Genomic DNA, 24,833 nt, shown 5'->3' with positions numbered 1-24,833 from the left:
TCAGACATCAAAAGGCAAATCCAGGATTCCACTACCACATTTAGAAAATTTGAAGAGTTTACTTTTATGCCCTCACAGAGATTCTGCAAATATTAAATGTTTTGAATGAGAAAGGTGACAAAAATCTCAAAATGCCCTTACTGCATCTCTCATGTTTATATAACAGCAAGAGTATAACAAGCTATTGGACACTTGGGTTTCAGTTGCATCCTTAAGGCACAGAATCCTTCTTTCTTAATATTTCTTAATACTTACTAATGAATCCATCTTCAAAAACTCAGAAGAAATAAGAATTGATATGACATTTGCTGGTTCTAAAAGGCAACAAAACAAAAAAGTTTGGTTTTGGTTTTTTTTTCATGAACTCTCCCGGTAATATTACATCCCTCCCTCGGCACAGTTAGTATTTATCAGTTAAAAGTTTTCTACCAATCAACCCATTATTACATCTTCCAATTTGTAGAATAGTTCCCATCTTATGAAATGCATTTTTGCCTCACATCCAGGTGGCTAGAGCACAACTATACCTGCAATTTATTAAGACTGTAAAAGGTAGATTCACAAGGATACAATGACTAAGCAATCAGACAGAAAGATTAACTTCTATCACTAGCCACTGTATCCAGATGAGATTTTCCTCTCCAAAATTGCATTTATTGTGACAAAATTCAAGTTTTGTTCATACTTTTAAAAAAGTGCTCACAAAAGGTTTGTATATTAAAAACATACACAAAATTCATAAAGGAAAAGTTCTTCTACTGTTGTATCAGATTGCACTGAAATTTTAGAAAATACTGCAACTGCACAAATGGGAAGCAGGGGGGAAACAAAACAAAACCTAAGAATACAATCATCACTGCTGTAAAACTTTCACTCTGTTTTTGTTCAGAAGGGGTCTGAAGAGCTTGGATTGAAACCGTAAGATCCCAAACCACATCAGATCTTTTTCACTACTTCATCCACCAGTATGTTTCCTGAAAAGTGTCAGCATTATGGACTGCTTTAACAACATTTCTCTAACAACTGAAAAGTTTTATTTGTTAGAAAGGAACGAGAGACTGTGGCTGAACTGTAGCAAAAACATTATGGTCTGTAGTAATGGAAGATTAATGATCCTGTAACAAACGCTCTACATATTTTATTTTACCTAAGGCAGGGATTTCATAAGCTTCACCATCTTTGGTATTCCTTTTAACATATCTTATCAACCAGTCAAAGATGTGAACGTCACAGTGCACTGAAATGTCCACTTCTTCCCAGCGCTGGGCATCCACTGACAGATATTCAGCAAAGTATTTCATTTCAGAAATCAAAAGATCTCGAGGACAAACAAAATCTTCTTTGAGGTTTTTTGCTTCATCACACACGTGGATCACCATATTTGGCCTCAAAAGGAAAGTAAGCCACAAAACAAATTAGGACCATAAGGATCAATTAGAAAACTAAAACTCAGAAGACCTCACCTCCAAATCTGGATCACACAATGCAATACTGATGTCATTTTTTTTTATTAACAGATGGAAAAGAAATAGCAGATATTAATTATTAATAGAAAGCACTGTCAGACACTAGGTGAAAAACAGAATAATGTCCCGACACATAATCCCTTTAACAGAGCCATTTAAAAGTTCAGGATCAGGAGAAAAAAGATTGAGCTCCGTTCCCCTATTTTGTCGCCAGTTTGATATAGGACACTACTTGAGTTATATGAAGAATTTATTTCTCCCTTTTTTACTTTAGTGAAAAAATATGCAGGTATAAATGTGTAACTTACAGAGGCGCAAAAGACAATAACATAGGGTAGCAACTTTCATCAGTGGAAATTAAAACTGCTTTATTTTATGTTAAAATGACTATTACGATAAAAGCCAGAATCAGTCTATGCTGTCTCCACAGACAGATGGCTACTCTTATGCATTACTCAAACACGTTACTGTAAACGTACTCATACAGTAAGGGAAACATGTGATGTGCATGGCTATTTGAATTGGTAGTAAAATTGTTCATCTGCATTTTTCAGTTACAGTTTTCTTTTCCATCTGTCCCATGAATAGGACAAACCCACGTTCACAGAACATAACTATTTTTAAAGTTGATTGATTCAGCATCAATCTTTACTTACTCCTTTTTTTAAATCAGGTTATATTTCCCATTCTTACCATTGCAGTGATTAATCATTTTCAGGCAAACACTAGGGACAAATTCATAAATAAGCCATCCCACTGGCACGTAAGTTCTCAAAACAATCCCTAACATTTCTGTTGCAAGAGAAAGCTTCAAAATTTCTTATAGATTTTACCAGGATGCTCCTAGTCATTTTCACTGCGATAGTAGGAAAGAACATTAGACAACTTTCTGTCAGCATTACAATCCCCCAAATAACAAACACACAAGGACCTTCTTACCCCTGGCTTTCGTCAGTGCTTTCTACACCTTTATGCACGGGACCTTTGTCAGATTCTGAAGAACAATTCTTTGTGGAGGTCGTGCTGGGTCTTCCTTAAGTGTAAGGAGAAAAAGGTTGCATTAGATAAAAGATGTCTAACCTTCTGCTTTGCAGTATCTTGGAAATCCAATGGAAGTACAGCTTCCATTGCAGAGCAATGTTAAACAACGAGCAACAGATTTGTGCCACCACAAGGGTTACTAGATAATCCAAATCCCTGCTCTGAATACCACGCAACAGAAACTTACATCAACAGCAGTGCTGGGTTGCCCAGGCACTTGGCTGTGAACCCAGATCAGCAGCGTCTTCAGTCTTTGTTTTTGGGAATACAACCCATCCCCTAAGCTCTTTTCATCCACTTTGTGGGATACTGGTCTCAAGACCACATCAAAATTCCTGCTTTCAGGAAAATTCACTGTCAAAATATAACTACTTGAGACTAACTCCACTTCTTATCCTTGCATTTTTTTAGCTCTGAAAATAAGTTGCTTCCAAACAAATGCATAGGAGTCTCTGTAAATGCGTTTTTGATAAGTTTCATAAATACGTGGATTAAAGCAGCCAGCGGGATAAAACAACTCTCATAAAAAGCTGAGCATTAAATCTCTCTCTTCCTAGAACTACATTATGCAGCTTATTTCAAGCATAAAGGGCAGCTGAGTTCTATTGCAAATGTTTTCCTCACAAACACACTCAGGCTGTGTGACAGACAGAAAAAACTGTGAAGACTAGCAGGTCTAGTCAATAAACCCATTGGGTTCTGCATCAAGAACTAAGATAACCCCAGCTTCACACTTTGAATAACTTTTCCTACTGCGATGGCTTAGTTTGGACAAGATCTTAAAGATCATAGGGTTCCAGAAGCATCTTCTCCCTCTCATGTCATAGAGGATCCTGAACTATTCTGAGGAAGACTAAGATAGCTCTTCTCATCTTATGGCTACGCTACAACAGGATAATGACAACAAATGATTTGGAAGCTCTATGCAGTTCAGAACACAGCAGTTATGCCTTCTGGGCATTCTCCAATGATACAGCCTGCAGTCCTGCCCAGCTAAGCCTCAGTAAGTTCATAATTAAAGAAAGCTAGTCAGTAAAACGGGAAATGTATTGGACAGACCCTAGAAGAACCTTGGAAGTGACTGGGTCAGCCACAGACTTCAGTGTAGCCATTCAACTGCAGGCAGATGACCCATGCTAGCAGAAATACTGCCAAGGTAGAAGTTCATATTCTGAACACAAGGTAAAATGAATATTTTGAAAGGAAACGTCTGTGGAAAAAAATTACATGGAAGAGTTTTGTCTGTAAATATTAACAAATTATTTTGGACGCAGTGAGAATATCTAACGAAGAAAAGGAAATAATGCTGTCAAGAATATGCAAGTCAGATTAACTGAACTTCACCATACGTTTCTACTTTGCTTTTCTTCCCTGTCTTCTTTCAGAGCTTATAGATGACTCAAATTTTGAAAGCTACTAACTTAGGTAAGTCTGTCCTATACACTTGTTTACTGCCATTCAGAAGGACTTGGCAGCAGTTTCCCTTGTAATCAGCAAGTAGTAAACAAGGTTTCACAACTCAAAAAAAGACCCCAATTCAAAATGAATTTGGTTTGATTACTTTTACTCAAGTCTACAAGTAAATCCAAACAGGCTCAACATTTTTGGCCATATAAATAATTGAATGAAAAAAAAAAACAATTCGCAAATGGACTTTTCTCAAATCCTTAATTCTGAAATATGAGTACCTCACAAATATTTAGAAGGTGAACTCACTACAAACCTGTGAGAAAAAAATTCTTAATTTCCTATTAAGTTATAATATAAACAAAAAATAATTTATTCCAGTCACAAAGAAAATACGGTAGAAAAAAAGCAATAGAGAATCTCTCATGCTACTATTATCTTTTATTAGGAAACATTAGGGTACTTAACTACATTAATACTTCTCACACGTATTAAACAGTTAAAAAGAAAACGTGTACTAGCTGTCTAAAGAGCTCTATGAGCAGAGTTAACTACCTACTGGGAAGCTAACAATCTTCTAAGCAGCCACCTGCAGGTGCAAGAAGTATTTGTTCCAGGTACTGTGTTTAGCAAGCAAAAAGTTGAAAGCTGATAAAAGCAATTCTGGTCTACATATTCCATATACAGTTTTCATATGTCATCTCTCTTAGCTATATTAAAAACATTTGTTCTCCAGCGAAGGTCAAACAGCTGCTTTTCTTCTGCAAAAAAAAAAAAAGTAACCAGAAAGCTCAATGCTGAAAGACATTATAAGAGAGAACGTTTTATTTGATACTTCGCTAACTTCTCAGCTTGCAACACAGAAATTGTTTACTCATTACTCCAGCAAAGCAAGTTTCTCATGCAACACATTTGCTTAGTTCTACAGTGTGCTGAAAACATCTCAGAGCACACTGAAATCCAGGGAATAACTATAATATAGTTAATTACAGTACAAGTACTTAAGGAGATATTTCAATAAGTGCTTAACTATTATGAATGATCCTCCTCTGTCAAAGTATTACTGAAATACATAATTGACTAAGGCACAATGCAACACTGGGGATACAAAACAGAATGAGCCCTTTCCCTACCAAAAATCCTAAGCAGAAGGGTTTAGCCTAAGGACTTGATGGGTGGACTGTTCAATGGATGAAGAACTGGCTGCAGGATCGAGTCCAGAGAGTAGTGGTCAATGGCTCAATGTCTGGATGGAGATCAGTGATGAGTGGTGCCCCACAGGGGTCAATGATGGGACTGATGCTCTTTAATATCTCCATCAATGACACTGACAGAAGGGTTGAGTGCACCCTCAGCAAGTTTGCTGATGACACTAAGCTGTGGGGTGCAGTCAACACAGCAGAGGGACAGGATGCCACCCAGAGGGACCTAGACAGGTATAAGCTGTGGGTCCAGGTGAACCACATGAGGTTCAGCAAATTCAAATGCAAGATCATGCACCTGGGTCAAGGCAACCCTCACTACCAATACAAGCTGGGGGATGTAAGGATGGAGCACAGCCCTGCTGAAGAGGACCTGGGGGTAGTGGCAGCTGGACACGAACCAGCACTGTGCCCTCACAGCCCAGAAAGCCAACTATATCCTGGGCTGCATCAAAAGAAGCGTGGCCAGCAGAGCGAGGGAGGGGATCTGTCCCTCTGCTCTGGGCTGGTGAGGTCTCACCTGGAGCACTACATCCAGATGTGGAGTCCTCAGTACAGGAAAGACATGGAGCTGTTGGAGCATGTCCAGAAGGGCCACAAAAATGATCCACGGGACAGAACAACCCTCCTACAAGGACATGCTGAAAGAGCTGGGGCTGTTCAGCCTGGAAAAGAGAAGGCTTTGAGGTGGCCTTCCAATATCTAAAGGGAAACCTACAGGAAAGAAGGGGACAGACTTTTTAGCAGGATCTGCGATGACAGAACAAGGGGAAATGGCTTCAAGCTTGAAGAGAGTAGATTTAGGTTGGATATAAGGAAAAAGTCTTATACAGTGAGGGTGGTGAGGGCACTGGAATAGGTTGCCCAGTGATGTGGTTGATGTCCCCTCCCTGGAGACTTTTGAGGCAAGGCTGGATCTGGGACTGGGTAATCTGATCTAGCTGTGCATATCTGTTCATTGCAGAGGAGTAGAGCTAGATAACCTGTAATGGTCCCTTCCAACTCTAAGGATTCCATGATTCTATTATTTATGTGCTCCCATATACCATACGTTTCAGAAGAGCAAGCTATTGAAAATATCCAGTTAAACACTGTCTCAACATGAACTAATTGAAAGAGACTTCATGTACACATTATTAAGTATACTTAACTTTTCTCTTTCAAAGACAAAGTCTATTCCTGGGTGGACTTACCACTCACGACAGAAAAGCATGCACATACTGACTATAACCCAAGCAAAAGATTTCAGAACAACTAAAAACATACCAGTTATAGTAATGGAATCCTGCCCAATAGCAGGGTCCTGAAACTCTGTCCGTGTATCGAGCAAGGAGGATTTGATGTACATAGCTAAAGTTTCCACAGGATTCTCACCAGCAGCCATCAAGGGATTATATTGGTTGTCAACAGGTGAACTTCCAGTGCTTTTTAGTTCATCAAACCTTTTTGCACACTGTCACAAGATTAAATGATAGGACAATGAAGCAGTAGCTTTCAGTACATTTTAACAAAGTATCTGCCTCAAATTATAATTATTTCTTATTAGCTTGTGCACATGAACAGTTTGGTCATACTCTAACAGAAAAAAATAAGATGGAACCTGTTTCAATCTTCATTTTCATAAGGCATACAATTTTGAGCCTGATCTTCAGAAGGGAGACTAAGGGAGAGCTTAAATTCTTTTTGAAGCTAGTTCTTCTATCAGAAACACCATAAAGTATTATTAAAAATAGCTTAATTTCTTCATAATTGCTATTATTTTACTTCATGATTTCCATTCTAATTGGAGACACAGGACTAATGATTTCTCCTACAGTTCTATTAACTCTCCATTCCTTCTTTTGATAAACTAGGAAGTCTTCCTATTTTGTAGATCTATACCTACACAAGGACACGATGGGTTTGGTTCTGCAGAATCTTAGGTACAGGTAATTTACACACACAAGTCTACTTAATTCCACAGGCTTCCTTAATTGCCTTAAAAAGGGACTTCACATATTTAAGACTCTTTATTCTTTTAAAGCAGAATAACTAGATATGGACTAATCAACCACATTGTATCTTAGTTAACACAAGAGAACGCACCAAACTTTTTATATTTTATTTGCTTAAGATGCACAGTACTGTCTGCAAATTCAAAAGTACGCAGCAGACATCCCTCCCCTGCCCCCAAGGGCTTTGCCAAGCACTTACAATACAGTAAGATTTCACAGAAGCTTTTCCTTCCAATCATTCACTCTTATTTCCAAATACAAGGTTTCAGTGACACTCAGTAGCAATGCTACAAATGTGAACTGACATTTTGATTACACTTGCAAGAAATAAAGGGCATTGGTGTTTGTTTATTTTCAGCTTAACCAAAATACAAGGGCAAAATATGTTTTCCTCTTTAAGCTTACTTCCCCACTTAAAAATACATAAAAATAATTATTTCACCAAAAAATGTAGCAATGCAAAAAGATTAAATATACGGAGGTACTAGGTTCTTCCAACCAAAGAAAGAACAGTCCATATCTTCTAAGACCAAGCAAGAAAAACAATTGCACTCCTTTACAATAAGAACTCTTAGAATTACAATGTCAGTCACAATGTGGTAACCTACAAGCTACAAGTTAGTATGTACTGCCATTCTTTCCACAAAAATAATCTTAACCAGGTAAATTTGAATACATCATAAGTTTTCACCTTTTATTCCAATTTCAATTTCTACTTTCCAATCATTTTTATTCTTATTCTGTACCAGCTTTAATAAAATAAAATGCAGAATGTATTTCTTAATGTCAGTGTTCTGAAAAAAATATTTTGTTTCTACAATCTACTGCTCAAAGTTTTCAGTTCTTCCAATTATAAATTACATATTAAAAGAACTTCCTTAAATTCAATTTTCCTTCCTCCCCAAAGAAGCCATCCTCTTAATCAAATACTGCTTAAAGTATACAGATTCCTTCGTTAGTAAATTCACCTCTTTGGATGTATAACCAGGAACAAGCCTTGCCACGCTGTCCCAGTTGATTGGCTGAGGAACACCGATTAGGGAACACAGGATCATATCTAAAACCATTTGATTGTTGTCATACGGAAAGTTATTGTTTTCTGAAAAACCACGACTCATCTTCGGTTGCTTCCACCTAGAAGAGAAAAGGTCATCATCAAATCTCACTGGAACAATTGCTAAAGGTTAACTTGTGGAGTGCTGAAGGTAATCAATGTTACTGCAGGAAAGGTTTATCACAGTATTACAACCCAAAAAAAAGAGGGGAGGGAAAAAAAAAACAAACAGTGGCAACAATTTGAGGAGGAAAACAAACTTGGCTTACTAATTATAATAGCAAAAAAATACAAGTTAATTGGGATTTAAGCTAATAAATAAAACAAATGAGAGAGTTTCTAAAAAAAAAAAACAAACTTCTTACTCTGATCTGCCAGGGAGCAAAGAGAGCTAGTCTTGTGACTTCCAGTGTTTTATCTTTCCCACCAACTGGAAAATTGAAATGGAACAGCAAGGTTTTCTGGGAGCTGTAGTACATTTCTTCTGAGATTCTCGGTGCACTACACAGTGTGATGATGTGGAATACTGATAATGGAAATCATAAAACCACAGCATTCCAACCCTCATTCCACATCACTACATCATGCTTAATATATACATACAAACAATAATTAACATGCATTAAACACACACACTTTTATGCATATATACACACATACACGCATGGAATTACTGATTGCACTCCCCCAGCATCAAATTCCCTTGTGGTACACCCTGAATATCCTCATTTTTCTGCATCACCCACCAAGTGGACCCAGGTCCCTGAGCAAACACAGTTCCACAGAGAGGTCTGCCCTTTCCAGAAGCTGGAAAGACCCAAATCGCTTTTTCAAGCATGCTCTTCACACGTACTACAGGGACCTTACCTCCCCCTACAGTATATAGAGAGCTGGATTGGGCAGGACCAGACTGACTGATAGATCCTGGAGTGTTGACCAACCAGGTGGCTTCTGCCAAATGCTTCTCCCAGTGCTTAAACATTCTGCCACCCATTGCTTTCAACATTGTTTTTAAACAACCCATTGCATAATTTGATTTTACCAGAATCTGGTGTATGATAGGGGATATGATAAATCCACGCAATGCCAGGATCCTTGGCCCAAGTATTTACAAGATATTTTTGAAATGAGTCCTGTTATCTGACTCAATTCTTTCTGGAGTGCTGTGTCAACTCCGCAAATTGGCTTGATTCTCCTTTTCCTCGTGGCCTCTGCAACTTGTCGTGTAGGGCTCTACACAGTAGATTTCCATCTGCAATGCTTCCCCACAACACAACATAATCCATCTGGGAACAGGGCATACTTCTTTTCATTTTCTGGTAATTCACTGTATGGTGGGGCCTCTTTAGCACATGATACCTCTTCTGCTGGTGATGTTCCAAACTTTTTACCTGCAGGCCACTCCACAATCAATTCTAAGATTCCTGGACAACTGAGGTTCCCCATTTGAGCTTGTTGTGTAATCAACGCAACCCGCTTACTCCAAGTGGGATCAGTAGCATGATGGGTGGAGGGAACCTTTCCCTTAAACATCCAGTTGAGCACTGGCAGTTGAGGTGCTAGGAGGAGCTGCATTTCAGTACCAATTACTCTGGAAGCCACCTTGAACCCTCTCATGCGTGGCTAAGATCTCCTTCTCAGTTGGAGTGTAGCACTCTTCAGACCACCTGTACGCTCGACTCCAGAATCCCAGGGGTCAGCCTCGGGTCCCTCCTGAGGCTCTTTGCCACAAACTCCAAGTGGGACCTTTCTCTCCAGCAGCAGCGTACAGGATGTTCTTTACAACCTGACCCATCCATACTGCCCCCAGGGCCAGGGCACAGGCTATCTCCTGTTCAATCTGCTCAAAAGCCTGCTGCTGCTCAAGGCCCCACGTAAAATGATTCTTCCTCTGTATCACCTGATAAAGGGGCTCACAATGAAGCTATAGTTTGGAACATGCATTCTCCAAAAGCCCACTATGCTCAGAAAAGATTGTGTCTCTTTCTTGCTAGCGGATGGAGACATAGCAGTGATTTTGTTGACCACATCCGTTGTGATGTTACAATGTCCATCTTGCCTTTATCCTTTATACCTGGGAACTGAATTTCCTGCGCAGGTCCTTTCATTTTGCTTAATAACTAAACCAATCGCAGAAGGATCTGGATTATTCTCTCTCCTTTCTTGAAAACTTCCTTTGCTGTATTGCCCCACACAATAATGTCATCAATGTACTGTAAGTGCTCAGGAGCACCACCCTGTTCCACTGCAGTTTGGATCAACCCATAGCAAGTGGTTGGGCTGTGTTTCCACCCTGGGGCAAACCATTCCAGGTGTACTGAACACCCCTGCAGGTAAAAGCAAACTGTGGCCTACATTCTGTGGCCAAAGGAACAGAAAAGAAGGCATTAGCAATGTCAGTGGTGGCATACCACTTGGCTGCTTTTGACTCCAGTTCATTCTGGAGTTCTAGCATGTCCGGCACAGCAGCACTCAGTGGGGGTGTGACTTCATTCAGGCCAGGGCAGTCTACCGTCAGCCTCCATTCTCCACTGGCCTTACGCACTGGCCATATGGGGCTGTTAAAAGGTGAGTGAGTTTTGCTGATCACTCCCTGGCTCTCTAGTTGACGAATTAACTTATGAATGGGGAGCAAGGAATCCCTGTTGGTGCCGTACTGCCATCTGTGCACCATTTTTGTGGCAATCAGCACCTGTTGCTCTTTTACTTTTAGCAACCCCACAACAGACGGATCTTCTGACAGGCCAGGCAAAACAGACAGCTGCTTAACATTATCTGTGTCTACAGCAGCTATTCCAAAGGCCCATTGACACCCCTTGGGATCCTTGAAATGCCCCTATCTGAGGTAATCAATAGCAAGTACACATGGAGCCCCTGGGCCAGTCACAATAGGATGTTTTTGCCAATCTTTACCAGTGAGGCTTATTTCGGCCTCCATATAGTCAATTCTTGAGAGCCCCCAGTCACTCCAGAAACATGAATCGATTTTGCCCCTCATGACCCGAGGGCATTAGAGTGCACTGCGCACCAGTGTCCACCAGTGCCTTATATTTCTGTGGGTCTGATGTGCCAGGCCATCAAATCCACATGGTCCAATTCACTCTATTATCCCTTTCCCCCCCTCCAGCTCAGGGCAGGGCCCTTCTATTTGTTACCTGCATTCTTCTTCTCTTGTGAGTCATGACCGCGAATAGCAGTAACAGGAGCGATCACACCGGTGGTTGATCTGTTTTGTAATTCTCTCACCCATGCTCGAAGTACAGGAGTGGGTTTTTAATGCTGTCACTTCATATCTTCTCCATGCTCACGTAATTAATTCCAAAAGGCAATACGCAACATAGATTTACTACTGTCACTTGCTGGAGCATGAAGATGTCTGCCTTTAATAGCTGAGATTTTTGATGACACAGGTGAGGAGGAGGGTTCATCACCTTTAATCAGTTTGATCAGCTCCTTCAGTCGACTCTTTTGATCATCCTGATCTTCATCAGGTGCTTCTGATACCACCACGGGTTCATCACTAATAGGCAGTTCCTCCAGGATACCACCAGGCTGCTTCCCCATTTTATCTAGTTTTTCTGTTACTTTTGGGATGGCTGAAATATAAACACGAGACAGAGGTAACTGGTATTCCAAGTTTTGGAGTGCAATAATCACAAAAAATGCCAGGGATCTTCTCTGTTGTTCCTCATACCTTCCACACATCACTGCTAGAGTACCAGTGTATTTTCTGGTACTGTTCCTGTGAGTCTCCGCCACATGCTTGACACACTCTGAACTCTCTCAGGATCATGGTCTTGGTGTGGATTGTTAGGAACAAACATGGGGTGTTTGTTCCAACATTTCCACCATGGCTATTTCCATCAAATACTGGATATCTTTTTCAATAGTAGTCCATTTCTTCATCTCAGGCTCCAGATCATCTTTGAAGGGATGTTTTTCCTTTACAGCTAACAACACTCATTCCCAGAGGGTGATGGCTCTGTACAGACATTCACTAATTCCTCTGTCAATAGCTGAGTCTTTAGCAATGCCTCCCAGTTGGTGAACTTCAATACCATCTAGCAATGATGGGGTCATACTTTTGACCCCAGTGTCCCAACACCGAAGAAACCAGGTGACAATAGTCGCATTCGGGCAGCAAACTCCCTTCTCGAACCTTGGGCTCCAGTCATTTCCAGAGGTCGACAAGTAGTGGTAACAGTGACCTCCTCTTCCACACACTCTTCTTCTTTTAGTTTTTTTCTGTTGCTTTTCATGATAACGGTGCTTTTGTAGAGGGCCCCTCGCCTGGGTCTACCTCTACTTCCTCTGCTCCTTCTTTACATTCTAGATGTGACGATACCTGTTTCCATTTCTGTCCTTGCACAGGGACAACTGACATTGATACCGGTGCCTCCTGTGACTGATCAGGTTGCTCAGGTTCGATGCTCTGCCTCTCTAGTTCGACCCGCAGACTTCCCCTTTTGGCTTGGATCTCAGATTGTAAACACTCTCTCTCCCCAAAATAGTACTATATAGAGCTTGGTAAGCGCAAGCCAAGCCCCAGGTAAGTCATATGTCCTCAGATCTACCTAAGCTGAAACATCCCTGACTTAAATACTTGCTTTGGTTCTTGGGATTCCACGGGTGTTCATTAAATCCCATGACACCAGGGGTCCCCATTCCTCTAAGATTTTTGCTAAACCCCTCCATACTCCCTGCCACTCAGTATTCTCTGGGTTTGGGGATGACTTCCTCCAGATAAAGTAAATGAAGAAAAATACATCCAGGGAGGTTGATAACACGATCATCAATTTAGCATTCCAAAAACATATAAGGAACTAAGAGGAGAACCTGGAAACCTGTTTAAACATCATGTTAACATAAAATTAGCTACTCCCTCTGGGATGTAACTGTCAATACTCAAATTGTACAACACTGCACACAGGTACCAGGTAGGTGTCTCCATCAGTACCCTTAATTGGTTATATAACTCCAAAACAGAGAATGATGAACTTAATAAGTTCAGTACATTCTAAGAACTAAAATTCTGAACATAACAGCCTTTAAACCCTTATATAGCGCTTCTAAAATAAAAAACAGCTCCATAGTAGGCACGGTACCAAAAGAAAAAAAGAACTTGGTGCAGTGTCCAGAGCCTGGCAGACCACCCCGTCTATTCTGTAATCTGCAGATTACAGATTACATTTCTTCTCTTCTGAGATTCTTGGTGCACTACATGATGTGATGATGTGGAATACTGATAACAGAAATCATAAAACCATGACAATTTTATGTCCGTACACTCAAATTCTATAAGCAGAGGAGAGAAAGCGCACAACACATCAAACCAGACTCAACTGCAGCATGCCACTCCTTTGAGTTGATTCAACACAAAGGAACATAAAAATCCACTTGCATATAAGCTTATAAAGTTTCCTTTAAAAAAAAAAACAAGGGGGTGGAAAAAGAAGCCACAAACAGTTCCTCCAAGAGACAGATGTCTCTAGAAGCATCAGTTTTTAGAAGTGATAGAACTATTTTGCATTCTAAATGCAGTCTAGAAGTCTATTCCTGAATGAGAAAGCAAAATGATACTGTGAAGTCTTTCTTTCCCTAACTTATGAATGGAAGTACAGGTCAGAACAAGACAAAGAAAATACAGTGTAGCAGCAAGAACTGCTGTTTCCAGGTCCAGGTTACAAACGCAGAGCAGAACCTGATCGCCACTTTGCTGAGCCAAGAATACTCAGACACTTTGCAGCGCCAAGACAAAACTTAGATTCCACAAAAGTATCCATAACTGAAAAAAAAAAAAACCCAAACAAACCAAAATCACTGTGTAAAAGACCACACAATAACAACTTAGCCAAGCGAAAATACTAAGAGGTTCCTTCTCTGGTCTCTTCCCTTGCTTGTATGCACATTAACTAGACCATTAGTCCTACTGACTTGCTGGCACTGGTATCACACTCTAGCAAGCACAATATTTTATCCCAAGTGTCAGCCATACACATCAGCTAGAAGCTTCCACCCTTATGGTCAACTACAAGGAAGATATGCTCGTCCACCAACTGCTGGACATCACAGTGAAACAGGTTTCACAGCATGAAACCGTTATGATCAGTGGTTAAAAAATAACATTCACTCTAGTTCAGAGATTGGTACAAATGATATAAACTTGTGTTGTATCTGCTAGCGAGATTAAAACTGCTGGGAGAAGGGCTGAACTGGTAACTAAAACTTGTATCTCTATCTCCACCAAAACCCTGGAGCCATACCATAGGCATTATATCAGCCAGAATGGAAAGAAACGCACGTGAAATGCTTTGTTTCCCTCAGTTGCTAAATACTTGGAACAAAAGAACTCTATTGAAACTCTGAAATATGAATTTTTAATTCCCCCACCTGAAGAGGGAACTGAAAATACAGGATCCAGATCCCAGGTAGGTTCTTGAATCCAAGGGTGAGAATTATCTTCAGAGTACTACAGAAAAGTAAACTGAAGGCTTTGCAGGGAATCGGTATTTACCTGTTCAGGATGTATCCCAAAACTACCCCCCCTTTCAGCAGCTTTGAAAGGGAACTATCCAATGTCTATTTCCAGAAGGATTCATGACACTGAGTCCTTCAGTGAAAAACAAGACCTCCCACAATCTCAAAAGAAATAGCCTAAACTACAGAGAGACTCTTACATTTAAAGTTTACTTGCACTTAAATACATTTTTCTGTTCTCCAATCTTTTTAAGTCTGCCTCTTCTTGCTCTGCCTATTTGTTTTATAGATCTGACTCCCATCACACAGGAGTCAACTCTCAGCATCCAGCCAAGGAGTAATCAATAAAATTTCAGAACACAACACCTGAATGTCTTTCATCCTGAACATCTGAGTTTTGTGTTGTCCTAAAGCATTCACAGCACCCAGTTACTGGGATTATTAAGGTCAAGGAATCCTGTTCCTCCAGTTACAAGTTAAGCAATAGGTCAAACATCAGAACAAAGCACATAAAGAAAGTACTGAACACTTTTCAAATGCAATCCAAATAATTGGGAAAATAAAACCCCACACATTTGTTTAAATACATTTTACATTTGAGAAAAGGGAACACAGTAGAAGTTCAAAGCACTGTCTTACGATAGTCTGAGAGAAAACTGCTGGCATTAATCAAGACATCCATAATTAACTAGCACCCAGCCAAAGAGCTTAGTAAGGACCCATATTTGGAGACTGCTTTAGACTTTTTCTGAAGTACCTTATTCAGATCACATAAATAGCAGAATCTAAAAGTCACTTGAATTTTGATGTATAAAACTAGGATCATAGAGAATTACAGGGAAAATACATCTGCACCATAGCAGATTTAACTAACTCCCTGCTACTAAAGGAATACTACAGCTAGGTGTTTCTTTCGCATAGCTCTCTATCCACATCCTTAAAAGAGGAAACAAGCACACAAAATAGCACTGATTTTGTTTCTGACTGCAGAATACATTCCAGCAGGTGGTTTTTGTTGTTGCTATTACTAGAAACAAAAATTGCGGATAACTATAAGCCTTCGTTCTCTCAAAAGGGCAGCCAAATGAAACCATCAGAAATGTAAGGAAATGAGAGCATGCTAAGGTAATGTTTAGGTTCCCCCTACATTCATGAGATTAAAACAAAGCAAAAAAAACCCCACAAACTACGGCACCAGGTTAAAGACCTCCCTTTTCAGAAAGACAAGTCAAACAGATAAAAGTCACAGCACTTCGGCAATTCCATCTAAATGAAATCTACTGCAAAGCGTGCCAAACAGCCAAGGGATAAAGGCCCTTCACAAATGATACAAGCTCCAAATTCCCAAATAATACACATGCTGTTATGAAGTACAGGTAGATCGGTCGCTACATTTGAGTCCTTAGCCCTTATCGTGATAGCAGCATTAGATGGTGCCACTGTGGTAATTTAGAAACTCCTCTCCATCAGTGTACAGACACACCAGAATCAGCTAGAGTTAAGCCACTGAATATCTGCAATGCCTGGTGCATGGAATGACCAGGTGAGGACAGGCCAGCACCAGAGGTAAACCCACATGGTTACAGGACACGAAGCTCACTTCTTACACTAATTTATGTGCATGCTGGAGCTGGTTTACTAATTCATGGAAATGAGTTAAGTGATGGAGCACCGAGAATCCCCTGGTATAAATATATAAAGATATAAAGATAAGATATAAAATGCACTTGAGTAAAGGTACTAGAGATGTTAATATTGCATATATGGCCTCTTCCTACAACAGGATCATATTAGGTAACCAAAAAAAGAAAAGCAGTTATTGTGCCATACCGAGAGTTCATGATTTAAAGGAAAGGATGCAGTAGGTTTTAAGCACTTTGCTGGTAACAATTTCACGTACACATCAGCAACCACAGCTTAGGAAGCAACCTCACTATGCGGGGATAACAATAACTCAAAAACACTATGAAACTCTCAAACCTAATCGCACCCCAAATAACGTTTCACCCACTCTTCCCATGCAGAATAATAGCAGCAGCGAGGAGCACAGCAATAAAACCAAGGTATGGGGCGTTTCCATTGATGACAACAACGGGTTCCTCCGGGGGCAGCCCGCGCGCTGACGGGGCCCGTCCCCCTCCGGCCGCACCGGGCAGGGTTACCTGGCGGGCTCCCAGGCCACAGCAAAGCAGCGGGGCGGGCGGCGGCGGCTCCTCTAGGCGCAACGGCAGCCTGGGTGCGGAGCGGGAGGGCGGGCAGGCGGAGCCGCTTCCTGAGGAGCCGGGAGGGGCGCCGGACGGCACGAAGGGTAGTGGCCTCCAGCAGCTCGCAGCTCCGCGGCGCGATCAGCCGCCCGGCCGAGCCGCACCGTGCCGCGCCGCACCGTGCGACTGCCGGTCCAGACACCGGCACCGCCCAGCTCCACCTTCTCCGAGAGCGGGAGCGGAGAGGCGAAGAGCGTCATGAGGGGGCAGCTCACAGCCAATCGGCGCCGGGCGGCTGATGAGACTCCGCCCCCCAGCCGGTGACGACCAATAGCGTGTCCGGGAGGCGTGGGGGCGGAGCTCTGCCCGCGATGCGTCGCGGCGGAGGAACCGCCCTTCCCGGCGGCCCCACCTTGTCGCAGTGCAGCGGCGGCGCGCAGCGTCCGGTCGCCTGGCGACGCGCCCCATAGGCATAGGGCGGCCCCGCCTTCGCGTTCATCTACGCTGTCCCGCTTCCGCCCGTACCGCAGCGCCGCCGGAGCGGGACGGGGCAACGAAGCGGAAGGCGAGCGCTCCCTAGGGAGCGTTATAGCGAGGACGCAGCGCACAAACCACAGCAGAAGAACGAGTCTCAGGAGGCAAGCGGAGGAAGCGCACGTTATCGCCTGCGGACACGACTGCCCCTCGCTGCAGGCCGCGAGAGTTGGCACAGCCCGGTGCGTGGCCACACCTGAGCAGGTGAAAAGCTACAAGCAGCTGCTTGTCAACCTATGGGTTCATGTTATCTATGTGGTGGAAAATAAAGTGTTCGCCTGCTATCACCAACAAGGATTTCTATGCCGTGCTGTGTATTTCTATACAATGCTGGTAGTGTGTTGGTTTCTGAGTTGATCTCTCTTTTGGAAAATTTTCACGGAACAGAGCAGATTTATAAGAAACAATTTACTTCGTATTTACATTTCAACAAAAGGACCAAACACGTCAAAACAATCTTCCTAGCTCAGATGTTCCACAGGAGAAACAGTATTTGAACCTGTGCAAAAGGAGCAGACAATTTTAGAAACGTCCACTAGACAAGAGGAATATTTTACATTTATTCTTCAGAAACCTGAGCAAAGCTTTGAACACGTGCACATTCACATACTGCTAGCACCCAGAGAACCAGTCAGAACTGGCGGCTGTCCTTAGTTCATATAGTATTCAAGCATAAAATGGCTGGTATACTAAACTGGCTATCAATGACACTGAAGGAAGAATAAACTTTTATATATGCAAAAGGCATAGGTCTGTTACAGCCTATATGCTACAGGTATATAAATAATTCCAAAGAATAACATAAGAACAACACAGAACGTAGGCGTCTTAAGGTAAGAGTCAATTGCTTTCCTCATCTTTTCTTCCACCTACTCCTGTTGGAGCCACACCTGCTCCAGTCTTCTCACTCTTCTGAAGTTGGGCAAGTCTTGAGGGGATGGTTGACATGCTGCTTTTTTCAATCAGCATTCATTTAGACTTTTTTTTTTTTTCCTGTAGGCTGACATACAGGCAGAAATGCATACAATGGAATCGTACGATTCAGGCCTTTTCCTGACACTAGTTTGTACAAGTGAAAAACAAAATTTAAATCATAAAACACATGTACACTTTACTTAATGCCCTTCTGCACCTAAATAACTTGTGTCATTTCTTTGTCTTTTCCCATTAAAGTAACCGTAAGATTGAAAGAATCAAAACCTCTGCCAACATTTAGCAGATACACGAGAGTTAGTGATCGGTAGACAAAATTTGAACGGCTGTAAAGACAAATTATTAATAACCTATTTTTGTACTAATTGTTTTCAAAACAGCATGTCTTGAAATGTGAAAAATTAAATTCATCTTAGAATTAGTAGTTTGAAAGATTCGAACAAACACCAAAGCACTGTCTACCAAACTTGTAAGCAAGTAAATAGAAGTCTACCTGAATGGACACTACAAAATAAGTTTGGATTGTTCATTTATTTAAACCCTTCCTCTGACTGAAATCTTCCACTGACATGGAAGACTGACAGCCCATTAAGTGAATTTCACAACAGTAAATAATTCCTCCCATGCATACACACTGTAAGCAAAGCTGTATGCTTTAACACCCCCCCCCCCCTTTTTCCCCTTTCATATTTCAGGGTTGTTTGCTATTTTTTAAACATGTTCCATTTTAAACCTAGTGAATCCAATTTCACGTTTCCCATTTAACTACTTCTTTCTCTTCCTCTCCACTTGAAGATCTAACAATCTAGTAAAAATGGTATCTCCCAATGCCTGACCACAGCCACTTACTTTCGTTATATCAACAGGCACTCAAAGGTTATTTTAAAATGTGGGGATCCGGCATGAGATGCATCTTCTCAGTCACTCTACCTCAATAAAACTATGCTCCCCTCAATTTTTCTTGTCAGTTTTGTTGAGAATTCTAAGAACAACGCCAGCAAATGCAATTAAAGTGTAAATAACGAAAAATTTGCTCATACGTAATGGGTGTTGAAGATCTCTGCAAAAACAAATTGAAACTACTGATCAGTTAAGCAAAAGCATGTATCCTACTATGTTCAAAATAAAAACTGTATCTTAACAGTAAAACAAGTTTTAATAAGTTTATCCACTCCTCTAACCCTTAGAATATGTATATATATTCTACAAGAAAAGAAGATTTAATTATCTCTCCTTCATTAAGAAAAATTGTATTTCAATACAGAATTCTCAAACACCAATGTGAGTAAGATCCTACACACTCTGAACAGTCTTAATGCTTTTTTGGCTCTTGAAAAACCAGAGCTCTCAAATTTTATGGGCTGATGTAACGTTTACCACCTGAACAGCAGCAAAAAAATGTACCTAGTTGTCCCAGTTAGCTAAGTTCATGGAGGTACAAAACTTCACATTTTCTTTGCCACTCAGTGGAATTCTGTAAACTCCCCCCTCTCCAAAGCATTACTATTGCACTAAAATGCAGGATATTTTGCCATTCTTTAAAAACAAAAATAAACAAAAAATGGAAATGAGATGCAGCAGTTAATAGGCTACAACACAAAATGGCTAGAAACGATGCTATATTAGCTTATCACAAAAGGGAGTAAAAATAAGCGACCTGGAAAGTGCTTGACTAGATGATGCCCTTTATGCCAATGTTCTTTTAACAAACAAAGCCCCATTGATTTTCTTAATTTCTAATGTCCTCCCCTTACTGTACCCCCTTCTCTTTCTCCTGGGACACTATTTTTTTTTAATTAAAAAAAAAAAAAAAGAAAAGCAAGCTAAGTCTTTATGACAGAATCCCTACTTCTTTCCAAAAGCAAGCAATTGAGAACTTGTAATGGTTTGACTATGTCACCTAAATCTCCTGCAATCCTTAGAGGGGAACAATGCACTATTACTAGAGTATTGTCCTCAGCCTCCAGTTCCAGACAACTCTTCACAGAAATCTATCTTCCCTTTGCACACCAGCTGAAGTGGTATCTTGTCAAGCTGACATTACAATGAAGACTGGACTTTAATTTCCAGATTTTATTAACAGTTTGTCAACTTAGTGAGAACAGGTCAGCGGTCAGCCCTTATTTCTTTGTTTGTTTGCTTTGTTATAAACACCTCATTTCCTCCTGGCTCCAGATCTTACAGCTGCTGCAAGGTGGTTAGGTAGTCACTAACATATAGCCTTAGGTGAATCTAAAAGAAATGATACAAATTTGAGCAAGAATTTCTCCATCCTTTCACCAGTCTGGTTCAGGCCCATCAGTGTTCTACTACAACATAGATTTTAAACATACCCTAAGTTTTATCAATAAAACACCATTCAGTTGCTTTTTTGAGGAAAGTGCATTAGAGTTCCTGTTTCTCTCCACTAACGGCAGTGGAGTCAGATGCAGCAGGAACTTTATTATTTCCTACAAAAACAGAATCAAAAGCAGCTTCCTGTTCCTCTAAAGTCACAGCAGCGGTGGATCCTCTAGCAGATGTCCCACTGAAGGATGGACGTTGCTCTGTAATCCTTTCCAGGTCCACTGTTCTCCTGCCTCTTCTTTTGCCTAGTATTTTGATATAATTAGCTGGTACGAGTCCTGTTGTTTGACCATCATAACTAGCCAAAAGCCAACCACGGATTTTGGGTTGTTGGTCTGAAGAAGGAAATGTAAAAGCATTAAGTTACAAAGCAATTCCAAATAGATTGCAGTTGAGGCACAAATACATGAGGAGGCAGAGGACAACTAATCACACAGAGAAAATAACTGTGGTAAAAGGGAAATACAAATTGCCACACAAGAGAAATGACTAGGATCTGCATTGATGAGGTGTTCTGAAGTGTACTGTGAAGCTGAAGTTGTTGACACCACCATACTGCAAATGCCTAAGGATTTGCCCAGTTGTACAGTAAATATGACAAAAAGGATAGCCACAAAGGTAACCACAAACGACTCCCTGAGTAACTTTAGGCTGTGTCATACTTTAGGGAAATTGAACAAAACTTTTAAATAAGTTTTATTATAGCACATGTAATTACAAATGAAAAAAAATCAGCAGGTATGAGGAATTGGGTCAAAAAAAGGTGTTTTGTTTTTGCATTCACTTCTTCTCCCTGCCCTCACCCACACGCACAATTTCAGACTCACGCTACATGACATATTTCACATACAATTAGAAAACAAATAGAAAATTAAAAGCTTACCTTTCGGTGCTAATTTTAGAATGTCACCAGCACGGAAGGAAATTTCCTCTTCTGAGAGAGCACTGAAGTCATATTCTGCTCTTCCAACTACATGATCATCTTCTCCACTTGCCCAGTTACTAGATACTGTTTCCAAAAAGAAATTAAGAAGTTACTTGCTTTCAATTTTACGGCTGGGAGGTTTTTTTGTTTGTTTGTTCTTGTGTTTTTAATAAAAGAAAAATGGAGAAGACACCTTAACTTCCTTGCTTCTCCAACTGAGAACTGACAAGACTAACAAAGACAACATTCAGTGAGTCAACCTAACCAATAGCTTTTCCTTCTTCTCCAACTGCCACATTTAATAGAAAGGAACCATGATTTTGGAACCACATAAAGTGTACCATGAAACTAAATCTCAGTTCAACAGTAGGCTATTTATACAGGCTATTACTTGTACCACATGCTTAAAATTCAGTGTTGTACCCCAGAATCTATAGACATCCATTACTGAAGTTTAAGATTAATCTCTATAGACATGATAACTAAATGAACAATATACTCTGTACTTCTCATGATTCTCTCATGCTGCAGATCATCTTTACCTGATTCTTCATCACTGTATGTAGAAAGCAGTTTCCAAATCAGATAGGGACCTCCCATAACAACAGCAAAGAACAAAAAAATAGGCCAGGATTTTGCCGAGTTAGCTGCCTTGTCTTCAAGACCAACACGAGCTACTGTCCCCTGACTTTCAGCCCACAAATCCTCATTCTCAGAGCTCTTCCGCAGACCCAGTAATCGCTGTAGACGTTGGTAGAGATATCTTATAGTTCTCACTAAAGCAAAAGCTGAAAACACCTTTGTGAAGTGTACTTTGAGGCGGGAGAAATGATTGGCTACATCCAAAACAGCTCTGAAACTGTTGTACACAGCTGAAAAGGTAGCATCCATCATCATGCTGACCGAGGCAAATGCATGCACAATACTTTCGATGGACTGAAATGCACCTCTGCTGCTCTCTTCAGCCTGTTGAACAAACCTGCTGGGAGGAATATCATCTGTACGAAAGCGGTTATAGCCCAAACCACCGTATCCATAACTGTAAGGACTATAGCTTCCATAAAAAGAAGTTCCATATGAACCATAGCCTGAAGTAAAAGAACTGCTATATGCTGGCCTTAAGGCACTGAGACTACTGCTTCCTGTTTGCTGTGATGGTCTTGGCAAAATAGGCGGAGGTATTCGTGCAATTGTGGGTTGTCCAGGTCTGGTCAGCAGGTTGTCACCCAAGTCAGGAGACCTAAACAAATTCAGACAACCAAGATCAGTACTCAAAATGAGGTTCGATTGTCATTTTCTCCAGCGCTCTTGAATAACTATCAATATGACCTTGCATTTTGGTAGTGCCAGGTTGAGGAACCTGGTAGCCAAACATTTGAACTATTGCACAGTGTCAGTGGGAAGTAAAAATTTCAGTCAAGAAATACAAGTCTTTCAGAAAAAAAAATATATATATTCAGTAATATTCAGTATAAGTGTAGAATTGCAGCATATCTGAAACACACACATATAAAAACTTTTTATTGTACAGACTAAAAGCACAAAATGCTATGTCTAGACTCATCCACCCTGATGCTGATTCAACTCCTAAGTCAATTGCCTGCACGCAAGAGCACCTCATACACGCTACAAAGAATATTCTGCAATTTGAAAGCTTTAATTCCAGTATTTGTTCTCATTTCTTCTAGATAATGAGCCAATTAGCTCAGACAGCTAGACAGCTGCTCTGAAGCCACCCTTGGAAAAAAGGCTGGTGGGACCTAACCGAAAATTCAAATGATTACACAGCACACGCAAGGGTCTAGTGTCCCCTGCTCTCCCTTGCTGAATTGGGACTGAATCTAAAACTGTTAACAGTTGGCAGAAAGAGGCATTATGAGCTCATTTACTTTTTTTTTTTTAATTTAATGAACTTTGTATGCCTGTAAGTTTCAGTCAGTCCTCCCCTTTGTAATAGGTCTCTGCAAGTACTAGGTTGGCATCTGAATTCTATCAAGCAGCTGTCCAACTTCTACTGTTTTCCATACTGAAGGACATTTGCTATACCGATTACATATATGATAGGCAACAACTTTCCCCACAGCAACAGGTTTACCTAAAGCGAAGTATAATATTTATATCTTTACACTGTTTGCTTCTTCCAACCTAGACGTTAACTCTTAACAGTTAAAAGCAGAAGTAAAAATAAGTTACTACCACAGAAGATGGGGGCACCTCACCAATAAGCAGTTTAGGACAGCTCACTTTTAAGATGCTTGGAGTAAATTAAAATGAACTAGATAACCTCACCAAGAAAAATTAACATCAAACCTCTCGCTCAGCAAGCTTCAGCCTGCACTGAAAGCATAAAGTTTTTCTGGAAAGTTCAGTTTGGAGGTAACCTTTTGCCCAATTTCAGCTCACCCCAACTGCAATCACCAGCACCACGCGCAAAACAAGACTGATCTTCAGCCATCAAACTTTCCTTGATTTCTGATTTAAATTAGTTTGTTAATCCTTTCTGCACAGCGTCCTTCTCAGCGAGTACGCTCTGTTTTCTGGAGGAGCCCAGCCCCAGGTCTGCACAGCAGCAACAAATACAGGTTTATCTTTTCCATTGCTAGGGATGACAACACACAGCCCCGCTCCCACGGAGAACACCCACTCCGCAGCTTTGCAACCTTCAGGAACGAACAACAGCGTTTTTTCCACTTGTGGCAACACACCCAGCTTTGCCAACGCATCCGCCTCCACCTCGTTAAATCCTCGGCTTGCACAGACTGCCTTTGAGCCCACAGCACCCTTCCAGCTGAGGAGGATCCACAGGAGGTCCCCTCACACCCCTCCGCACCTCCCCAGGACCTAGGGTGAAGGGCCCCAGGCCGCCCCGCGCACAACCCGCCCCTCAGCCCCCCCGGCTCGACCAAGCCTTCGGGCCTCGCTCGGTCAGCGCAGCGCCGCCGGGCTAGGCCCGACCTTTGAGCTCGGCCGCCCGCAGGGGGCGAAGGCCGACCCCGCCGGGTGCGAAGAGGCCCGGGTTTGGGGCACACACTCACTGGAAGGCGGGCGCCACGCTGCCCGCCAGTCGCCGGTTCTCCCAGGGCTTGGGAGGCGGCGGCTGCGAAGCCATCTCCGCCTCGCTGCAGCCCCGCTCTGCCCCCGGCCCGCTCCGGCCCGCCGCGCTCCTCCTCCCGCCCCCGGCAGGCGGGCCGCCGCAGCGCCGAGCGATCGAACCGGCGGCCTTCCGGCGCCGCGTTCCGCCCGCCAGCCC

At 41.6% G+C, this 24,833-nt stretch overlaps 2 protein-coding genes across 14 annotated transcripts in view; both read right to left on the bottom strand.

Moving 5' to 3' along the window:
* The window catches only part of KIAA1841 (KIAA1841 ortholog), a 29,743-nt gene extending 12,682 nt beyond the window's left edge, over positions 1 to 17,061 (bottom strand). For 3 of the 13 annotated variants that reach the window (XR_002437428.1, XR_002437429.1, XR_002437430.1), the window contains exons 1-6: positions 16,804 to 17,061; positions 8,079 to 8,244; positions 6,383 to 6,569; positions 2,406 to 2,499; positions 1,148 to 1,386; positions 256 to 314 (exon numbers count right to left, since the gene is read on the bottom strand). Coding sequence is in view for 1 of the 13 variants with exons in the window: in XM_021392893.1 (XP_021248568.1) it covers positions 256 to 314; positions 1,148 to 1,386; positions 2,406 to 2,499; positions 6,383 to 6,569; positions 8,079 to 8,228 (729 nt within the window). In the remaining 12 variants the exon portion in view is untranslated. Of the gene's footprint in view, positions 1 to 255; positions 315 to 1,147; positions 1,387 to 2,405; positions 4,676 to 6,382; positions 6,570 to 8,078; positions 8,245 to 16,803 lie in introns of those variants that run through there. The other 10 variants (XR_002437432.1, XR_002437434.1, XR_002437433.1 and 7 more) reach the window with 7 other exon arrangements.
* On the bottom strand, positions 18,321 to 24,795 carry PEX13 (peroxisomal biogenesis factor 13). Its single transcript, XM_021392900.1, has 4 exons — positions 24,619 to 24,795; positions 22,126 to 22,823; positions 21,542 to 21,667; positions 18,321 to 20,993 (listed from the first exon to the last, which is right to left on the bottom strand). The coding sequence occupies exons 1-4, from the start codon at positions 24,690 to 24,692 to the stop codon at positions 20,698 to 20,700; spliced, it is 1,194 nt and encodes a 397-aa protein (XP_021248575.1). The 5' UTR covers positions 24,693 to 24,795; the 3' UTR covers positions 18,321 to 20,697.

The sequence above is a fragment of the Numida meleagris genome, chromosome 3 (assembly GCF_002078875.1).
Source record: "Numida meleagris isolate 19003 breed g44 Domestic line chromosome 3, NumMel1.0, whole genome shotgun sequence".
In the NCBI taxonomy this organism is placed as follows: Eukaryota; Metazoa; Chordata; class Aves; order Galliformes; family Numididae; genus Numida; species Numida meleagris.
This window is presented reverse-complemented; position numbering and strand designations above follow the sequence as displayed.

What these genes read in the sequence shown, in the direction of transcription:
- PEX13 (XM_021392900.1), bottom strand. Translation starts at nt 24,692, where the DNA reads ATGGCTTCGCAGCCGCCGCCTCCCAAGCCCTGGGAGAACCGGCGACTG. An exon ending in ATACAGTGATGAAGAATCAG is followed by an intron (nt 21,668 to 22,125) that starts GTAAAGATGATC and finishes TTTTGGAAACAG; the next exon opens with TATCTAGTAACTGGGCAAGT. An exon ending in TCTAAAATTAGCACCGAAAG is followed by an intron (nt 20,994 to 21,541) that starts GTAAGCTTTTAA and finishes TTCCTTCTTCAG; the next exon opens with ACCAACAACCCAAAATCCGT.